Raw genomic sequence first — 17,700 nt, forward strand, 5'->3', positions numbered from 1 at the left:
AAATTTGACCACATTCCACATTCAGGTGGCAAAATCACCTGTAAGTAGGCAACATGTGTGGCAAAAACCCCAAAAGTCTTACACATTCTTGCACATTCACACAATCATTGAACACAAAATTTAACAGCGGCTCACCCCTTGGGTAAGGCACGATTTCTTTTTCGTCACTGCGGCCAGACTCGCCGCGCAACGTCTCATACTCTGCAAACTCAAGTGTGTGCCAGGCATGCACTTCTTGGTGCATGCCTGCAGGCACACACTTAAGTTTGCAGAGAGGCTTACCATATTTGGGTTCCGTTTCCGCTCCTTCTTCTTCCGAGTCAGGTGACCGCCGTACAGGCTGGCCGTGGACCTAGGGGCCGCGGACCTGGGCGCTGCCTTCGACTGGCTGGCGGTGCTGGCGGTCGTGGAGACCCTCGTCGTCTCGGGCAGCCGCACTGCAGTGCAAGACCGCCGCGCCGAACGGGTCGGCCGGCCAGGCAACACATCCTGCTGTGATGTGCTGCAGCGGGGGGCCTTGCTTGCCCTGGACCTGGACAAAGAAGGGGTCAGAGAGAGAGGGAGAGAGAGAGAGAGAGAGAGAGAGAGAGAGAGAGAGAGAGAGAGAGAGAGAGAGAGAGAGAGAGAGAGAGAGAGAGAGAGAGAGAGAGAGAGAGAGAGAGAGGCGCAGAGGGAGAGAGACAGAGGGAGAGAAAGAGTAGAGAATGGGAAAAAGAAACAGTAGAGAAAGAGAAAGAACGACATTAAAACTACCTGACACCTTTGTGAGTCTCATATTATTCTAAGTATGTTTATAAGGAGTAGAGGTATCTTCTGCTAAAAAGAGCCCAAAAACACGAGTGCGTGCGGCGATTAGTACCTGGCAGTTGCATCCTAGCAGCTACAGCGGTTTCCAGCCTTTATCCGCTCGCGACCCCAAAATGGTTGCCAAGAAGTTTCGCGACCCCACAGCCGAACATTCGGGACCCGACGCCACCCCATCTTTTCGCTGCAGTACTCACATGGGTGCTTTGTCAAACCTGTTGAATCGGCGCTGGTGTCAGCTGGCGTTTGTTGCGACCATCTCCATGCCGACATGCTGAACGCGGCGGTCTCGACAATACTGTTGCGCCGTGCGCGCCAAGGGCGGATCCAGAGACGGGTTCATGGGGGGGCGACGTCGCGAAAGTTGCCTACCTACAGGGGTAATGTGCGACTTTTTGCCTACCTTTCAGGCGGCTTCACCGCCTTCGGGGGGGGGGGGGGGGGCGACGCCTCATCGCCCCCCCCTTGGATCCGCGCCTGGCGCGCGCTGGCGGCTCCTTACGCCCAGTGGGCCCGAAGACCGGTGGAGGCGACCCGAATCCCGGAAGTGTTCCAAGCTCCAGAGTCGCTAAATGGAACTCGAACCGACCGTATGACCCCACCAATGGATTGCTCTCCGAACGAGGAATCCTTTGGTGTTATTTTTCCGTACGTTTTCGAAATCCCCGAAAAGTTCTCCGGGAATCGTCAGGGTTATTTTAAACAGTGTGCAGTAAATCTCTGCGCTGGACACCAGCGGTTGAGCCGAGGGCAAGACACAAGAGCAAAATAATTGCGTTTCTAAGACATTTAGTTTAAAACAAAAACACATTAACTGGTGATGTCAATTCAAGAGAAAAAGATAAATTGACGTCAATTAAAAACTAAAGACTAGGAGTGTAATTGTACACTAAAAATAACTGAACAGTCAGAATGATTAACAAACAATCAAAAATAAGATGTAAGTAATTGCTACAACATTTCAATGCAGGGCACATTAGCCGCGTCAGCAAACTTGCGTTGCCTCGGGGAACAGTGACATGTTCCTTGACTGATTGATTACAAAATTCTAATAATCACAAACCATAAGTGGCGGAAACAGCAACCAGCCGGCACTATTCCGAGAACCACAGCGCGACAGAGTTCACGCGACAGGATGGTTGTGGCAATGTAAGAATCACAAACCACTCAGTGGCGGGAGGCGCGAACCACTCCATCCGTCTGCCGTTTGGCAAAGCTGTAGCAAGGCTGATCAATTTTCACAGAACATTGTGATAACACTTACGAATAGGCGCATACTCTACTCGGCAACCACATACACTGATAATCTAGGTGTGAGTTCACAAGGGCATACCGGGGGAGCCCCCGAGCTAATTCGCTTCGCGCAGCAGTTAATTTGTTGTACCAAATCGGTACACATTTAAATGACTCGCCAGCGCACTGTGGGGCTCGAAAGCGACTTCAGCAGGCGTTCTGAAGTCGGCGAACGTCGCTCAGAGTCAGGATTCGCATAGCCTCGCTCAGGGCGTCCTCGTTCGGCGTGTGCGTCGCCAGCATGGCGAAGCAGCCCACGCGGTCCGCGGGGCAGCCCGCCGTCTGCGCGAAGGCCTTCCCCAGCTGCTCGGTGGAGCGCGGCCCGTTGGGAGGCAGCAGCGGCGTCGCCAGGGCGCGGACCACGCGGCTACCCACGTCGGGGACGCACTGCTGGAACACCACCAGGCTCAGTCCGGACGACAGTGCGGCGCTCAGGGTGGGGAACTGGCTGCCGTTGAGCTGCTGGGCCTGGAGTTGGTCGCTGGAGACACGCTGGGTCAGCGCCGTGGCGAGGTGCACCAGCTGGTCCCGCGCACGCACCACCGCCTGCGCCGTCACCTCCACGCACTTCGACACCACCGCGCCGAGGTTCTTCTCCCACTCCAAGCTCCACTCACGGAACGTCAGCGTGGTCCTGATCTGGCCGAGCAGCGTGGCTGCCACTTCCTCCGTCGCCGAGAAGGGGTGCTCCTGCAGCAGGTGGGCGCGGTCCGCGTGGAACGCGCTGGGGAAGTCCACCTGCAGCCGGAGTCATCAGTAAGTCAATGCACAGTGGGCCAGAAGACCGGTGGAGGCCGTCAAAACCCCGGGCGCGTTTTGAGCTGCAGAGTCGCTAAGCAGGACTCGAACCGAACGTGTGACCCCACCAATGGATTCCTCGTTCCGAGAGCAATCCATTGATGGGGTCACACGTTCGGTTGAGTTCTGTTTAACGACCCTGGAGCTCGAAACGCGTCTAGGGGTTTGGCCGCCCGCGCCGGTCTTCTGGCCCACTTGGGTTTGCAGTGTATCCATCCCAGGGTACCCACCAGCCTGAAGAAGTCTCCCATGAGTTGGAACAACTTGCCGAAGGCCGCCAGACACACTGTGAACGGGTCGCCCTTCGAGGACGGGGCGAGGGACTTCGCGAGGACGCTGGCGGTCTGGTACAGGTGGGGCCGCACGTCCACCAGGTCGTTGAGGGCCTCCACGACGCCCTGGCGCTCCGCGGAGACGAAGCCGATGGAGGTGGAGTACGTCCGCCACGGGTCGTCTCCCGGCTGCAGCGACGCGCAGGCCCTCCGCAGCACAGCGAAGCTCGGGCTGCCCGCGGCGAACAAGCTCCTCAAGGAGTCGATGGTGCTGAAGAACGAGCCGATCACTCGGTAGGTGTCGTCCTCGCGCAGGCGTCGGTAGCAGGACGCGACCACCGTGTCCTCCAGAGGGACGCCTGCGTTCACCAGCTCCGGGACGGTGTCCTTGACCAATGCCTGCAGGTGGTTGAGGAAGGTCTGTCCCACCAGGCCCGCCGCCTCCGCGCTCACGCCCACGAGCAAGGCCTTCCAGTCGACGTCCGCCTGGCTGCACAGCGACGAGAAGGACTGCAGCAGCGCCGCGCCGTCGTCGTTCCAGATCTAAACAGCAAAGAGGGAGAATTTGTCAGCAGTCTCTTCCGTATGCTCCAGGTGCACAGTGGGCCAGAAGACCAGTGGAGGCGGTCCAAATCCCGGACGCGTTTTGAGCTCCAGAGTCGCTAAATGGGACTCGAACCGAACGTGTGACCCCACCAATGGATTCCTCGTTCCGAGAGCAATCCATTGGTGGGGTCACACGTTCGGTTCGAGTCCCATTTAGCGACTCTGCAGCTCGAAACGCGTCCGGGATTTTGATCGCCTCCACCGGTCTTCTGGCAAACCCACTGTGGAGTGCCAGAAACGGCAGCTCACCTGCACCTCCCGCACCACCAGCAGGCGCTCCACGGGCTGGCCCCGGGCGTCCACGTAGCGCACGGCCAGGGAGGCGAGGCAGCGCGTGTCGTCCTGCCGCGTGTCCACCAACAGCGACATGGCGCCGGCCTCCTTGGCCTCGCGCAGCGTGCGCAGGGCCAGCGCCACGACCAGCGACTGCAGCACGTGCAGCTGTTGCGCCAGCAACGGCTCCAAGCCCGCCGCGGGCAGGGCCTGCCATCCACGAGGGGCGACCACATCGCTGGCCCGAGTCCACAAGTCTCTCATCAACCTCAACACCGTGTCTCTGGACTGCGCGGAGCCGCCTGTGGAACAGAAGCGCAAGAAACTGAGTGAAGCAGACAAAGAAAATCATCGCATGTCGCCAGAAGACCGGTGGAGGCGGCCAAAACTAAGGAGGCGTTTTGAGCTCCAGAGTCGCTAAATGGGACTCGAAGCGAACGAGTGATCCCACCGAAGGATTGCTCTTCGAACTAGGAATCCATTGGTGGTGTCACGCGCTCGGTTCGAGTCCTGTAAAACGACTGAGGAGCTCAAAACGCGTCTAGAATTTTGTCCGCCTCCGCCGGTCTTCTGACCCTTCTGACCCACTGTGCACATGTAAAACATCTTACTTGTCGCCGTTTCGACATCCATATCTTCTGCTTTCTCTCCTGAAGCCTCGTGGGTGGGTATTGTTTGAGGGATGCACTCAAGTTTTACTTGCAAGCCACTTTTACTGCTACCGTTGGCATTGGTTTCTCCCGACGGGAGTAGCATCTGCAGGCCATCTTCGACGCCTGCGTCTGCGAGGACGCGGCATCGTCTCTTCTCGAACTCAGCCGCTGGGCGCGCCGGGAGTGACTGGAGCCAATGTCGATGAGGGGAGGCCAGCTTTGAGTACCCTTTCTGTAATGGAGTAAAAAGGAACAGGATGTAAATAAAAACGTTCGCGCAGGGGACCAACTAACCGGTGGAGGCGGCCAAAATCCTAGACGCGTTTTGAGCCCTAGAGTCGCTAAATGGGGCTCAAAACGAATCTGTGACCCCACCAATGGATTGCTCTCCGGACGAGGAATCCACTGTTGGGTTCACACGCTCGGTTCGAGTCCTATTTAACGACTCTGGAGCTCAAAATGCGTCTAGGCCCCTTCCGGCCCACTGTGGCACATAAAAACCTAAACAGATAAAAAAGGAGAAGAAAAATAGAACATTAATTGTGTTTATCTCCTGCTCGGCAAACCTGTAGCAAGGCTGATGGATCTTCACAACAGAACATTGTGATAAAACGTACAAATAGGCACATACTTTACTAGGCAACCACATACACTGAAATCTAGATCTGAATTCACAAGCGCATACCGGGGGAGCCCCCGAGCTATCTCAAACCCCAAGACGATGCTTCACTTCGTTGTGCCAAATGGGAACGAATTCGGATCACTAGTCGCGTGGGAAGGGCTATTTTACGTCAATGTGGATGCTTGTGTCTAAATCAGGTGGTACCTGTGATTTTCTCACCTCAGTAACTAAATCCAGGGCTGCCTCCAACAAGCTTCTTGCAATAAGTCTGTTGTTTCTCTCATTTTTGATCTCTACCTCTTTTTCATTTAATTCTTTTAGACAGGCTTGAATTTGATCAAAATGAGCTTCCTCATTTTCAACATAAGACACACGATATTTTTTGCTAAGAGCTACCAAACTTTCCTCTAAATCACGGGCGATATCATGTTCATTAATCTGTAACAACCAAAAGAAATAATTAATGGGACAGTCTTAATTACACCAAGTAGCAAAACAAAAAAAAAACACAAGTTCCAAGAAACTTCTTTGCATGGATTGACTCACATGCTTTGCCTGAATTGAGCGAATTTGCTTGGCAAGAGCCGTTTTGGATATCAGCTTTTTGAATTGGTGCTGAGAGCGCTTAAGATCTCTTGCTCGTCGGCACAACTCTACGTGATTGTCATGAAGTGCATTGTACGATGCATTGGGATATTTCTTAATCCAATTATGCACTTCACGGCAGTATTGTTTAAACTCTACGGCTTGGGCAAAGCAGGGTGTTTCTTTGCTGGTCAGCTGGTCAGACAGGGATAAAACGCTCTTTAAAAAACCTACTGCATCAAAAATTTAAACAAAAACAATGCAATGAGAGCATTATACCTCTGAGCTAAGATACACTTCAAGGTTCGTGGACAGTTTTCCCAACAGGTCAGTGCTCATGGATTTCAATTCTTTCTTTAACATGGCTGCTTCTTTGTTTACATCTTGCAACTTGGAACGGAAGGCATCAGCCGAAGCCGATTGAGATTCAGAAGAATTCAACCAACACTCAATATTACTAAACTTCTCAGTATACCTTAATGACCATTTCTCATCCTTTGGACACTAAAAAGAACACAAAACACACAGTAGTCTTACAATATCCTGAATTGGAGAAGGGTAATATTACTGCCCTGCAAAACAATCTCATTTTGTTGGCTAATAACCTGATGCAGAGCAGGGCACTAATTGGTTGATAGGGGGAGAGGAATAAAGCAAAAGATGGGTGCACCAAATGTGAAAAAAAGATAGCTTACCATTTGCAGCGTTTCATTCAGTTTGAGTTCCAGTTTACTTCTGAAATGAGTCTGACAAACTGTATTCCAATCCTTTAACATCTCTGTAGCATCGTTCAGCCTCTCTTCAAAATCAGTGACATGGGCGTTTGGATGCCGTTCGAGCCACTCTGACATCTCTTTAGATTTTGCAGTGTAGAGGTGAAGATGCTTTTCCAGTTTCTCACACACGATGTCGGATGAATTTTGGACATCCTGTTCAAGTGCAGCAGGTAAGACATGACATCAAGAAATGAACAATAACATGCAGAAATTATGGGGCATTCTACTATTGTCACCAACCGCTCATTTGGCAACGTGCGGTAGGAATGCTAGGAGCGCTGTAACTTCATTGATCTCTTGCCCAAGACCTCAAGAGCCCAAGAAACAGTAGTGACCCCCCCCCCCCCCCAACCGGACACACAAAGAACAAAAACAACACCGATAATGTGGCCCAGGGACGCACAGTGGGCCAGAAGACCGGCGGAGGCGGTAACACCCCCAGACGCGTTTTGAGGTCCAGAGTCCCAACACTCAAACCGAACGAGTGCCCCCCACCAATCGACTGCGCTTCGGATGAGGAATCCATTAGTGGGGTCACACGCTCTGTTCCAGCCCTACTTAGCAACTCTGGGGCTCGAAACGCGTCTAGAGTTTCAGCCACCGCCGCACAGTGGGCCAGAAACCGGCGCAGGCGGCCAAAATTCTAGACGCATTTTGAGCTCCAGAAACGCTAAATGGGCCTCAAAGCGAGCGTGTGACCCCACCAATGGATTCCTCGTTCAGAGAGCAATCCATTGGTGGGGTCACACGTTCGATTCGAGTCCCAATTACACGGTAAAAACGGCTCCTGGTTTTCCCAGGAACTCCCTGGAAATCGCCTATGTCTCTACCATAGGCTTCCTGGGAAAACCAGGTACCGTTTTAACCGTGTAGCGACTCTGGAGGGGGCTATGTCGCTAGCGGGCATGACCTGAGGGCCAGGGGGCTGGATGGTCGGTAGCGGGCATCGGAGGGAAAAGTCGCGATTATGTGGGAAAAAAGGGAAAAGTCCTCTAGCGGGCAGGCGGTGGTGTGGCCTACCTCTTGGGCGCTACACCGGCAGACCAGCTACACTGGGTAAAGATTCGTGAAGTGTGCACGCTCCAAAACGCGACCGCGGCGGATCCATTTTGGAGATAGTAGGGACTTTGGTAGAGAACTCCGGATTTGTGCCGGCTTGTCTGCTTCACACTCAGAAAACCTTACAAACTATTTTGGGAAAAGTAGTTTGTATAACAAAGTATTTTGAGCATACGTAAGCTTACAAAGAAAATACTTCGTAATTTACGAACTATTTCTTCGTAGAACAAAGTATTTTAGTTTGTTATATGTATGCTCAAAATACTTCGTAAGGTTTTAAGAGTGCACACGTGTAAATTTTGTCAGAGTTTGTTGGCGTAGCGCCCAAGAGGTAGGCCACACCACCGGCTGCCCGCTAGAGGACATTTCCCTTTTTTCCCGCATTTCGCGACTTTTCCCTCCGATGCCCGCTACCGACCATCCAGCCCCCTGGCCCTCAGGTCATGCCCGCTACCGACCATCTCCCCTCTGGAGCTCGAAACGCGTCCGGAATTTTGGCCGCCTGCGCGGGTTGCTGGCCCACTGTGCGCCGCCTGTCCTCTGGCCCACTGTGCGGCCCTGATGCATACCTGCAGTGACAGCGAGAGGGAGTTCAAAGTCGTCTCCAGGCCGTTCTTGACTCCCTGCAGCCGCGCCCTCCTGCCCGCCTCCAAAGCATCCTTCCTGCGCCTCGCCTCCATCAGGCGCCTCTGCAACTCGGCGAGGTCAGCGGTTTGGCCTGGACCCTTGAGCCACTCGCCGTCCGCGGCCCAGTCAGCGCGCGCGTAAGCGCTGTCCGGCGACACCTGCAGAGGGCAACACCCCACACTGTCAAAATTTGTTATCCCTTGAGGACAAAAACAGAGAGGTCCATCACTTAGCTCAGGAGTATACACAGGATTACTGATTACCCGTGATGACGTACAAAAATACTCAAAAAACTCTACAATTTTGGTTAGCTAAGAGCATTTTTGGCCCATTTTCATAAGAAACCCCTCCCAAAATCCGATAAAAACAGCGAAAATAGCCAGTTAAGGCGTGTGATTACCAAGTGATTACTGGACGAAGTGTACACACGATTACCAGAGTGGTGGACCCCTCGACAAAAACACACTGGTGAAACAAACGCATGGAAATTATGCCCTAGGAAGGCGTAAACGATTTATGCCCCTGGAGCGGCGTGAATCGTTAATGCCTTTTGGAAGGGCATTAAAATTTTGCTTAAAAGTCCTATACCATTCACGCCCTTCCCAAGGGCATAAAACGATTTAAGCCCTTCAAGCGCGTAAGAGAGTGTTTATGCCACAAATGGCGTAACTTTTAAGCCTTTGCTTTACCAGTGCATGCATGACACTTGCGTCACTCGAGAAAGATTCGGCAACGAACCTCTTCCTGCAGGTACTTTGCCAAGTGCGTCGCCAGCTTCTCTCGCAACTCCTTCCTTCGAACTTCCATTGCCGCAGAGATTCGTGCTTTGTTTATCTCCTCCCGTCGGGTGCTGACAAGAGATAATATTTTGTCAGCACGCTCCTTAGACAGATTCGGATCTCTTGAAATGTCATCCAACGTTTGTTTACAGAGGTCCCTCAGTTGCCTCTCCTCTTTCTGCCACGCGTCTTGGACCGTCTGAAAACACAAAAGATCGGCAACTCAGAAGCAAGACGGGACATACGTTCTTAAGAAACCACTATTCTGGGACCAAATCGGCAGTGACAATTTTTATTTAATGATGATTTCTTTTCTGTAAAAGAAAATCGAACAACGGAGAAAATGCCATACCTCCTTGGCCAGTTCTTCACGAAGAAAGTTCTCTAAAGAGTTCTTCGCCTGGGCGCGGTCCATCTCAACCTTCTGCCCATGCATTTGTCTCTCCATTTTTCGCTCTAGGTGTTGAAGCCTCTGGCTGTCGAGGCAGTAAGCTGGTTTGAGCGACATTTGAGACCGATCCGTGCCAAAGCAAAGCATGATACCAGACGTGTTAAAACGAAACTCGTAGAGACGTCTCTCCTCTTCATATATGTCCTCAAGGGTGTTGGTTCCATATTCACTCGCTTGTTGGACCTGAAAGAACGATCAAGATAGGTCGAAGGAAACGCCTGCAACGGCAAGGGCAGGCAAGCCCGCAACACATCGGTGCACCGTTTGGCCTACCCATTACCATTACGGGCTAGACCACAACTGATCGTATGCCATTTCCGGCCCGACACAAGCCCGCCTGCACGACAAAACGAGACATGGCCGTCCTTACTAAGGTGGCACTCTATCCCGGCGGGAAAGAGCCTCAAGCGACTACAAGCCTCCACTCGCAGTATGACCAGTCAGTCAGAAGGGAGGTGTACATCCCCCCGAGGGGGTTATGCAGATCTCCACCCCAAACAGCCGCGCACAGTGGGCAAGAAGACCGGCGGAGGCGGCCAAAACACCACACGCGTTTTGAGCTCTAAAGGCGCTGATCAGGACTCGGCAGGACTCGAACGTGTGACCCCACCAATGGATTCCCCGTTCGGAGAGCAATCCTTTGATGGGGCCACACGTTCGGTTCGGGTCCTGTCTAGCGACTCTGGGCCCCAAACGCGCCTAGAATTTTGGCTGCCTCTACCGGTCTTCTGGCCCACTGTCCGGCCCAGCACATCCATAACAGGATCCCTCGCAAGGAAACGCCTGCAATGGAAAGGGTAGGCAAGCCCGCAACACGTCGGTGCCCCGTTTTGCCTACCCAACATTACCATTACCATTAAGGGCTGGTCCACAACTGATCTAACCATTGCACTTGAGATGGATTCATTGGGGGAAAAAAAAGGAACAAACTAGAACCAGACCCGTGTCCGTAAGCAAAGAAATGTCATAAACAACCATTCAATGATGTCGAGGAATTTTCACAGCGCGCGTTCAAAGTTCAAAACGCTGCAATTTAACCGCGAAGCTAGAGGTTCTTTTACTTCACGAAAAGTTCTTGGCTATTTCAATTGGCATTCATTTTTAATGCCCTTGTTGGTAAAAACATAAATTCAGCCCAAAACCGATGTTGCTTTCACGCCTTGTGGAAGTGCACAGGGTCCTTCCACAGGGCGCCTATTTTGCACGGTGGCATTAAAATGCGTTACACCCCGAAAGGGCATAATTTTTATAGCCTTGCCTTCTCAATGCTTCTAGCACTGAAATTCAAAGGGTGAGACATCTGACCGATTTTCGGTGATACAAAAAGTATGACCGAAAAACGGTCATACACAAATGTATGACCGAAAAAGGGTCATACTTAAATGTATGACCAAAAAAAGGTCAGACATTCATTAGCGAGACTGGCTATTGTTTAGCTTGGGGATTAATCAGCCTTTACCTGTGATACACTCTAAAGTATGACCATTTTTCGGTCTCGGTCATACATCGAAGTATGACCCTTTTTCAGTTTTACATTTCAGTATGACCCTTTTTCGGTCGTGCGTTTCAGTAAGACCGTTATAGGGGTCAAAAGTCTGACCTATCTATTTTCGGTGAGGCTACTCACCGCAAAGTACTCCTTTGCCCTGACATCCGCACGGAGCACTTTTTCCACCAGCAGCTCATCTGCATCGTAGAAGAATGTGGTGCCGCCGATCGTCACGTAGGTGTCACGGCCCACCACCTCCCTGTCGACCCGCACGGCCCCCGCGGCCAGCAGGGCGGCCCCTCGGGCCACCGCTTCGTCGGGGCTCAGCGCCTTGTGCAGCTTGCCCGGCAGCAGCTTGTCGATCTCGGCGCGGAGGTGGGGGATGCGGGACGACCCGCCAACCAGCACCACGTGGTCCACACAGCTTCCTTCCGGGAGAGAGCCCTGCACAGTGGGCCAGAAGACCGGTGGAGGCGGTCAAAATCTCGGACGCTTTTGGAGCTCCAAAGTCGCTAAATGGGGCTCGAACCGAACGTGTCACCCCAACAATGATGGATTGCTCTCCGAACGAGGAATCCTCTGGTGGGGTCACACCTTCGGTTCGAGTCCTGCTTAGCGACTCAGGAGGTCAAACGCGCCTAGAGATTTGGCCGCCTCCACCGGTCTTCTGGCCCACTGTGGCCTGCAAAGCCACAACAGTGAAGAAACGCAAGCCAGTCATAATGCGAAGCTATTTCTTAGTACCGTGCGATACAAAACAAACATAATGCTGAAAAATTTGTTGGTTCCGTTGAGGTTACTGATCACAGGATGGCTCAAGGACTAGATTCTGTATCAGCTCAGTAAGGGCGTACTTTTCTTACCGTGTACTTCTCACAACTTGCCCCTGCAGGGTGGAAAAAATTGGGGTTGGGGGTGTAGCCCCAATGGGTCCAGAGGATCCACGCTTATCAAGGAAGTTTTAAACCCCTTGACAACTCAAGACTACGTTCGTCGTAGTACACCAAGAAGGGTAGCGTGAATTACCATTGCGTTTTTCAGGGTGCGCGAAATCTCGTGCAGGATGAAATCGAACAAGTCACTGCATTCCGCCTCGAACAAACTTCTTGGTATGGTGTGCTTCAGCTCCTTGTCGATGGCGGGGAGGAACGTCGATATCTCTACGTGAGGAATCCTCGAAAGCTTTTGCTTGGCCTTCTCCCAAGTGGAGCGAAGGATCTCCATGGACCGGTGGTCCTCCACCTCTTTCCCGTGTTCCTCCCTGATGACCTGACAAAATACATGGGCGGGATGGGTCATGCGCCAATATCCAAAAAAAACAACACACAATCAAAAAAAATTTCTGAAAACATTATGCGTTTTGTGACCGTTTTACAAAAGCCTCGCATTTAAAATGATGTGAGACGCACGACAGCGTCCTAAATTGCAACGTGTTTTTTTAGTGCAAGGCATTTGTGAAAAATTGAGCATGTTTGCGAACCACAAAAATTCATGCGCAACAAAGCACACTTTCGTGTTCAGTTAAGCACAGATTCGTGCATTTTGAAACACTTCCACAATTTTGTGCAGCGCTTGTTCCCCAAAAACATACGTACATAGCGTGCCACATGTCACACAGTGCACTGTAAGAAAAAAAATTGGAATATTTGAAGGTATCTCAGAAAAAAAAACATTGCTGCAAAAACCATAGTGAATAAACAAAAATTCTTCGCAAATTCACGAAGAATTTTTCGTACACTTACGAAGGACATTCGTGAATTTACGATAAGAGTTTGTGAACCGTCGTGGATTACCAGCGCCGTAACTTAACAAAGGTTCTTCGGGAACATGCCTTTTTTACCAGAGCACCTTTGTAAAATTCTGGGTATTCGTTTTTACAGTGGCTACGTAGTGTACATACAGTCCACAGGTAGTTGATCATCCTGATGTCGAATTCGTCGCCGCCTGGGAGCCGCTTGCCGCAAGTCCTCACGACTTGCACCCCGCCGCCGTCCACCATGACCACCGACACGCTGCCGCCCCCGCCGCCGACGTCCACGACGACCACGAGCTTGGGGCCCTCCCGGTCGTGCGCGAAGGCCAAGGCAGCAGCCGTCGTCTCGTTGACGAGCCGCACCTCCGGCAGCCCCGCCAGCCTCGCTGTGACGAGAGAGCCCGAAAAAAAAACATTTCAATCTGTCTGCGGCAGTGGAAGGCCCTTTTTCAAGGGGGTGGGAGAGGAGCGTCTCCTGAATCACAGTGGGCCAGAGATCGGTGGAGGCGGTCAAAACTCTAGACGCGTTTTGAGCTCCTGAGTCGCTAAATGGGACTCGAATCAAACGTGTGACCCCACCAATGGGTTGCTCTCGGAACGAGGAATTCATTGGTGGGGTCACACGTTCGGTTCGAGTCCCATTTAGCGACTCTGGAGCAAAAAACGCGTCAAGAGTTTTGGCCGCCGGCACCGGCCTTCGGGCCCACTGTGAGACTTCACTCGGCGACGACTGAAAGGGTCCCTTTCCACGAGAGATGGACACTAAATATGTACCTGCATCAATGATCCCTTGTCGCTGTGCGATGTTGAAGTACGACGGCACGGCGATCACAGCCTTGCGGATGTCGCGGCGGTTCAGGTGGGCTTCTGCGAACTTCCTGACGTCCAGCAGCAGCGTGCCCGCGATCTGTGACAGACACCACACGATAAAAGTGACTGTCAAGTACACACTGACAAGTGCATACACTGCGAATCTAAGGACCAGAAGACCGGCGCCGGCGGCCAACTAAAGTCTTAAAGCGTTTCGAGCTCCAGAGTCGCTAAACAGGACTCGAACCGAGCGTGTGACCCCACCAATAGACTGCTCGCCGAACGAGGAATCCATTGGTGGGGTCACACGTTCGGTTCGAGTCCCGTTTAGCGACTCTGGAGTTCGAAACGCGTCTAGAGTTTGGGCCGCCTCCAGCGGTCTTCTGGACCACGGTGCGTCAGCTCCTGCTTTACCTCTTCCGGGCTCAGGATCAGGCTTCCCAAGCGAATCCAGGTGGCGTCCTCGTCTCCGCCAGTTAACTTGACTGGCCCGAGGAGCGGCTTGCCTGGGTCCCTGCAGACCGATGAGTAGGGGCGCCCGATCACACGCTTCACATCTGGAAAGGGGACCGTCAACAGAGCATCAGCAACACTGGTAAAACTGAAGCGTATGCTTCATTCAAGCATACAACTACGCTTGAAGACTTTACGCTTGACGTCAAGCGTAGAGAAGAAATTCTCCCGTGCATTTAGATAGGCTGGAGAGGGGCAAAACGGAGAACTACGCTTGAAGCCGAGCGTAGTTCTACTACGCTTGAAGAAAGGCGTAAAAGTACGCTTGAGTTCAACCAGTGGATCGGCACATCAAGTGTTGGCGAGTTGCAAAGTGTTTACAAACACGACGTTTTGGTCTGCTAGCCGAGCACAAACAAAACAAAACCGAGAACAAAACCGGGGCTAGTCGCACTTTGACTCTGAAAGTACGCAATGTTGGTGTCAATCCCCCTTCCTGGACCCGTCCCTGGATCCGCCCTTGAAGCCTACGTGTATCTCGGGACGTTTAGGGGAGCAAAACCACGATTTCGCCGTGTGCACCCGTCAGCGCCTGTGTGGCAGGCCGCCAGTCCGTCTCGCAACACACCGGCGTGCAAAGGGTGGCCTACCTTGCCCCTGTCGCTTTGGCAGGGAATGCCACCGTCCCTATGCTTTACTCACTTTACTGCCAACCTTACAGGCCAGGTGCTTTAGGCCACACGCAGGTGCCGAACGGATTCCTCGTTCGGAGAGCAATCCATTAATGGGGTCACACGTTCGGTTCGAGTCCCATTTAGCGACTCTGGGCTCAAAACGCGTCCGGGATTGTGACCGCCCCCTCCGCGCCGGTCCTCTGGCCCACTGTGCGTTACTCACTGCGAATGGTCTTGTCCGGGTCGCTCACCGCCAGGCGCAGGGCCGCCTCCCCCGTCTGGGCCGTCTGCCTCTGCTCGCCGTCCTCCACCTGCACGTGCACCACGCTGGGGGTGGTGCGCGCCCCGATGTCGTTGGGCAGCACATCCACGTCGCCGTCCTGCACCACGGCCACGGCCATCTTGGTGCAGCCGAAGTCGATCCCCAAAACGACGCCGTCATCTTCGGGTCCCGCCTGCCGGAGGCTCTGAGCTGCGAGCAAGGGAAATAAAACTCCAGCCAAATTTGTACACCAAAATTCATCAAACTTGTAAATTCACTGAAATTCACTGAATTCATTGGAATTTGATTGAAATTCATCGAATTTGGACTTAAACTCATTGAAATTCGACTGAAATTCATCGGAATTTGACTGAAATTCATCGAAATTCGACTGAAATTCACAGGATTTGTATACCGAAATTCACAGTGATTTCCCCCTGGCTGCGAGCAAGGATATGAGAATAAGCCATTACAAACAAACGCATATTTTAAATTGAAAATAGGAAAAAAGCAGGCACAGTTTTCCAGAGTTACTTTTTTCTCCGGGTTGAAACCGGCCAACACATGCAAAAAAATTCACATTGACTTGAACTGAAGGCGGCTAAAAATTAACACCAGAGCTTCTTTTTCGAAGAAGCCAAACAAATTATTTGCAGAAGCTATCCACCAAAGAAAAATTTATATGCAGATTTATTTTAAGAGACCAGCTGCGAGCAGTAGCTGGCACAAAATTTTGCAGTATGAATTTGTGAGAAAAAGACATTGTCTGCACTGTAAGTACATGTAGCTTGGTATTTGTCAGAATGTGCTTTCTAGCTTGCTAGAACAAAATCAGTGACGCAGAGTTGTGTAGAGAATTCTGAATTTGGAACTGACAAGCGCACCCTGCTTCTGTTAATCGTACATTCTTCTAATCATGTATGCGTGCAAGATTTTGTTCAGACCAGAAAGACCTGGTTTTGATGAACAAGTCACCGTACAGATTTCAAATTGACCCACAACTAGTTTGAAACACAATTCATACAAACATTTTTGATGATTTGAACACCAAGCCCTTATTTTACCATCAGCTTATCTTACTGACTACAAACCAATACTGACATTAGTTGCGCATTTCGAACCAAACTCAGGTTTCCCAAGACAACAATTCCCCCTCACTTACTTTTTTAGAAGCAAGAAAGAATGTTCTGATATTATGATACAAAGCTTCACCTTCTGGTGAGGATATGCCATTTAGTCAGAAAGAGTTGTTTCCACAAAGAACGGAAATAAGTCATGGGCTTTTAATTCAAGAACAAGAAAGGAATGCTACAAGCTCAAACACCAATTGATGTCAATATGTAAAGCTCATAAGAAATGCATACTGCAACAGGCTGTTTGTTCGGTTAATCAAAACCCTTCTGACACCAGATATCACTAACAGGTCTATGGTTACGTAGTTTGAACAAAGAAATAAAAACCATGTCGAGCCAATTTTCATTGCAGAGAGATGAGCTTCCATTGAACATGTAGCAACAATGAAGGAAAAGACAACACAGCTTGCAATTTCAAGCACTTTCTGAAGTTTGGCGAGGACTGGAGAACCTCCGCCTCCAACCCTTTCAGGGCACCAAAGGAGTAAACATCAATCATATGAGAAACGCCTCCTCCTTCCAACAGCAACAATGAAAAGCTGACGTGGTTGGTATACACTGCAACAGGTTCCTTGTTTGTGGCGCACTGGATGAACTTACTTCTAGAGGAACGAGTTTCCATCTTGAACGAGGCGAGGGACACTCCACCACTTTCACACACACATACACAGAACGTCCACACATACACAGAACGCAACGACACTGTCCACTGTCACTGTCACACGACGCACTCACGGTGGGAATGAGTCTTTGACACGCCGGTTCGTCCGTAACTTCCTCTGTTTACAGTTTGCTCTGTTTTCGCTTTGTCGCACACGGAGCGCCTGTGTGAACGGTCGGCGTCGGCGGTCCCGAGTCCCGACAACACTGCAACTGCCAGCTGCGGCGGCCGCAGCCGGGGCCGGGGCGGCGGCCGGCGGCCAGCCGCGCAGCCAACCACCCCCACCCCCTCCCTTCCTCCCTCCCCTTCCCTGTCCTCGACGCGCAGCGCGAGCGCCTGTCGAGACGAGTCCAACAGCAGCAACGCTTGGCCTGTTCAAGATTTCTAAACGACACCACGAATTTGAGAATGAAATAAAACAGGAACCTCGTCGTCCTTGGATGTCGCCTAACCCCAACACCTCCCCCCCCCCCTCTCACTCTGTTGTATGTCTCAACGTTGTTGCAGCGGTGCACAGTGGGCCAGAAGACCGGTGGCAGAAATTCTAGACGCGTTTAGGGGTCTAGAGTCGCTAAACAGGACTCGAACTGATGAACGTGTGACCCCACCAATGGATTGCTCTCCGTAGAGGCATCCATTGGTGGGGTCACACGTTTGTTCGAGTCCTGTTTAGCGACTCTTGAGTTCACAACGCGTCTAGGGTGTTGGCCGCCCCCACCGGTCTTCTGGCCCACTGTGGCACGGTACGGTTGGTTGTAGCCGCCCCTGCGTTCACAGGTGTGCGCTTGACACGCCAGGCGCGGATCCAGGGGGTGGGCGAAGCTTTGGCCTCCCCCCCCCCCCTTTCCAAAGCCGCCTGTAAGGTGG

At 51.9% G+C, this 17,700-nt stretch overlaps 1 protein-coding gene across 1 annotated transcript; it reads right to left on the reverse strand.

Annotated features, from left to right (window-relative positions):
* Positions 1–1,576: 1,576 nt before the first annotated feature.
* LOC117647927 lies at positions 1,577–17,062 on the reverse strand. The gene is made up of 18 exons (XM_034389913.1): positions 16,773–17,062; positions 15,001–15,249; positions 14,065–14,207; positions 13,615–13,747; positions 12,988–13,226; positions 12,114–12,356; positions 11,226–11,531; positions 9,500–9,781; positions 9,107–9,346; positions 8,311–8,526; positions 6,602–6,835; positions 6,186–6,410; positions 5,868–6,101; positions 5,541–5,759; positions 4,658–4,931; positions 4,023–4,348; positions 3,126–3,710; positions 1,577–2,835 (listed from the first exon to the last, which is right to left on the reverse strand). The coding sequence occupies exons 1-18, from the start codon at positions 16,792–16,794 to the stop codon at positions 2,245–2,247; spliced, it is 4,761 nt and encodes a 1,586-aa protein (XP_034245804.1). The 5' UTR covers positions 16,795–17,062; the 3' UTR covers positions 1,577–2,244.
* Positions 17,063–17,700: the final 638 nt, after the last annotated feature.

Source organism: Thrips palmi, unplaced genomic scaffold, assembly GCF_012932325.1.
Source record: "Thrips palmi isolate BJ-2018 unplaced genomic scaffold, TpBJ-2018v1 HiC_scaffold_3, whole genome shotgun sequence".
Lineage (NCBI taxonomy): Eukaryota > Metazoa > Arthropoda > Insecta > Thysanoptera > Thripidae > Thrips > Thrips palmi.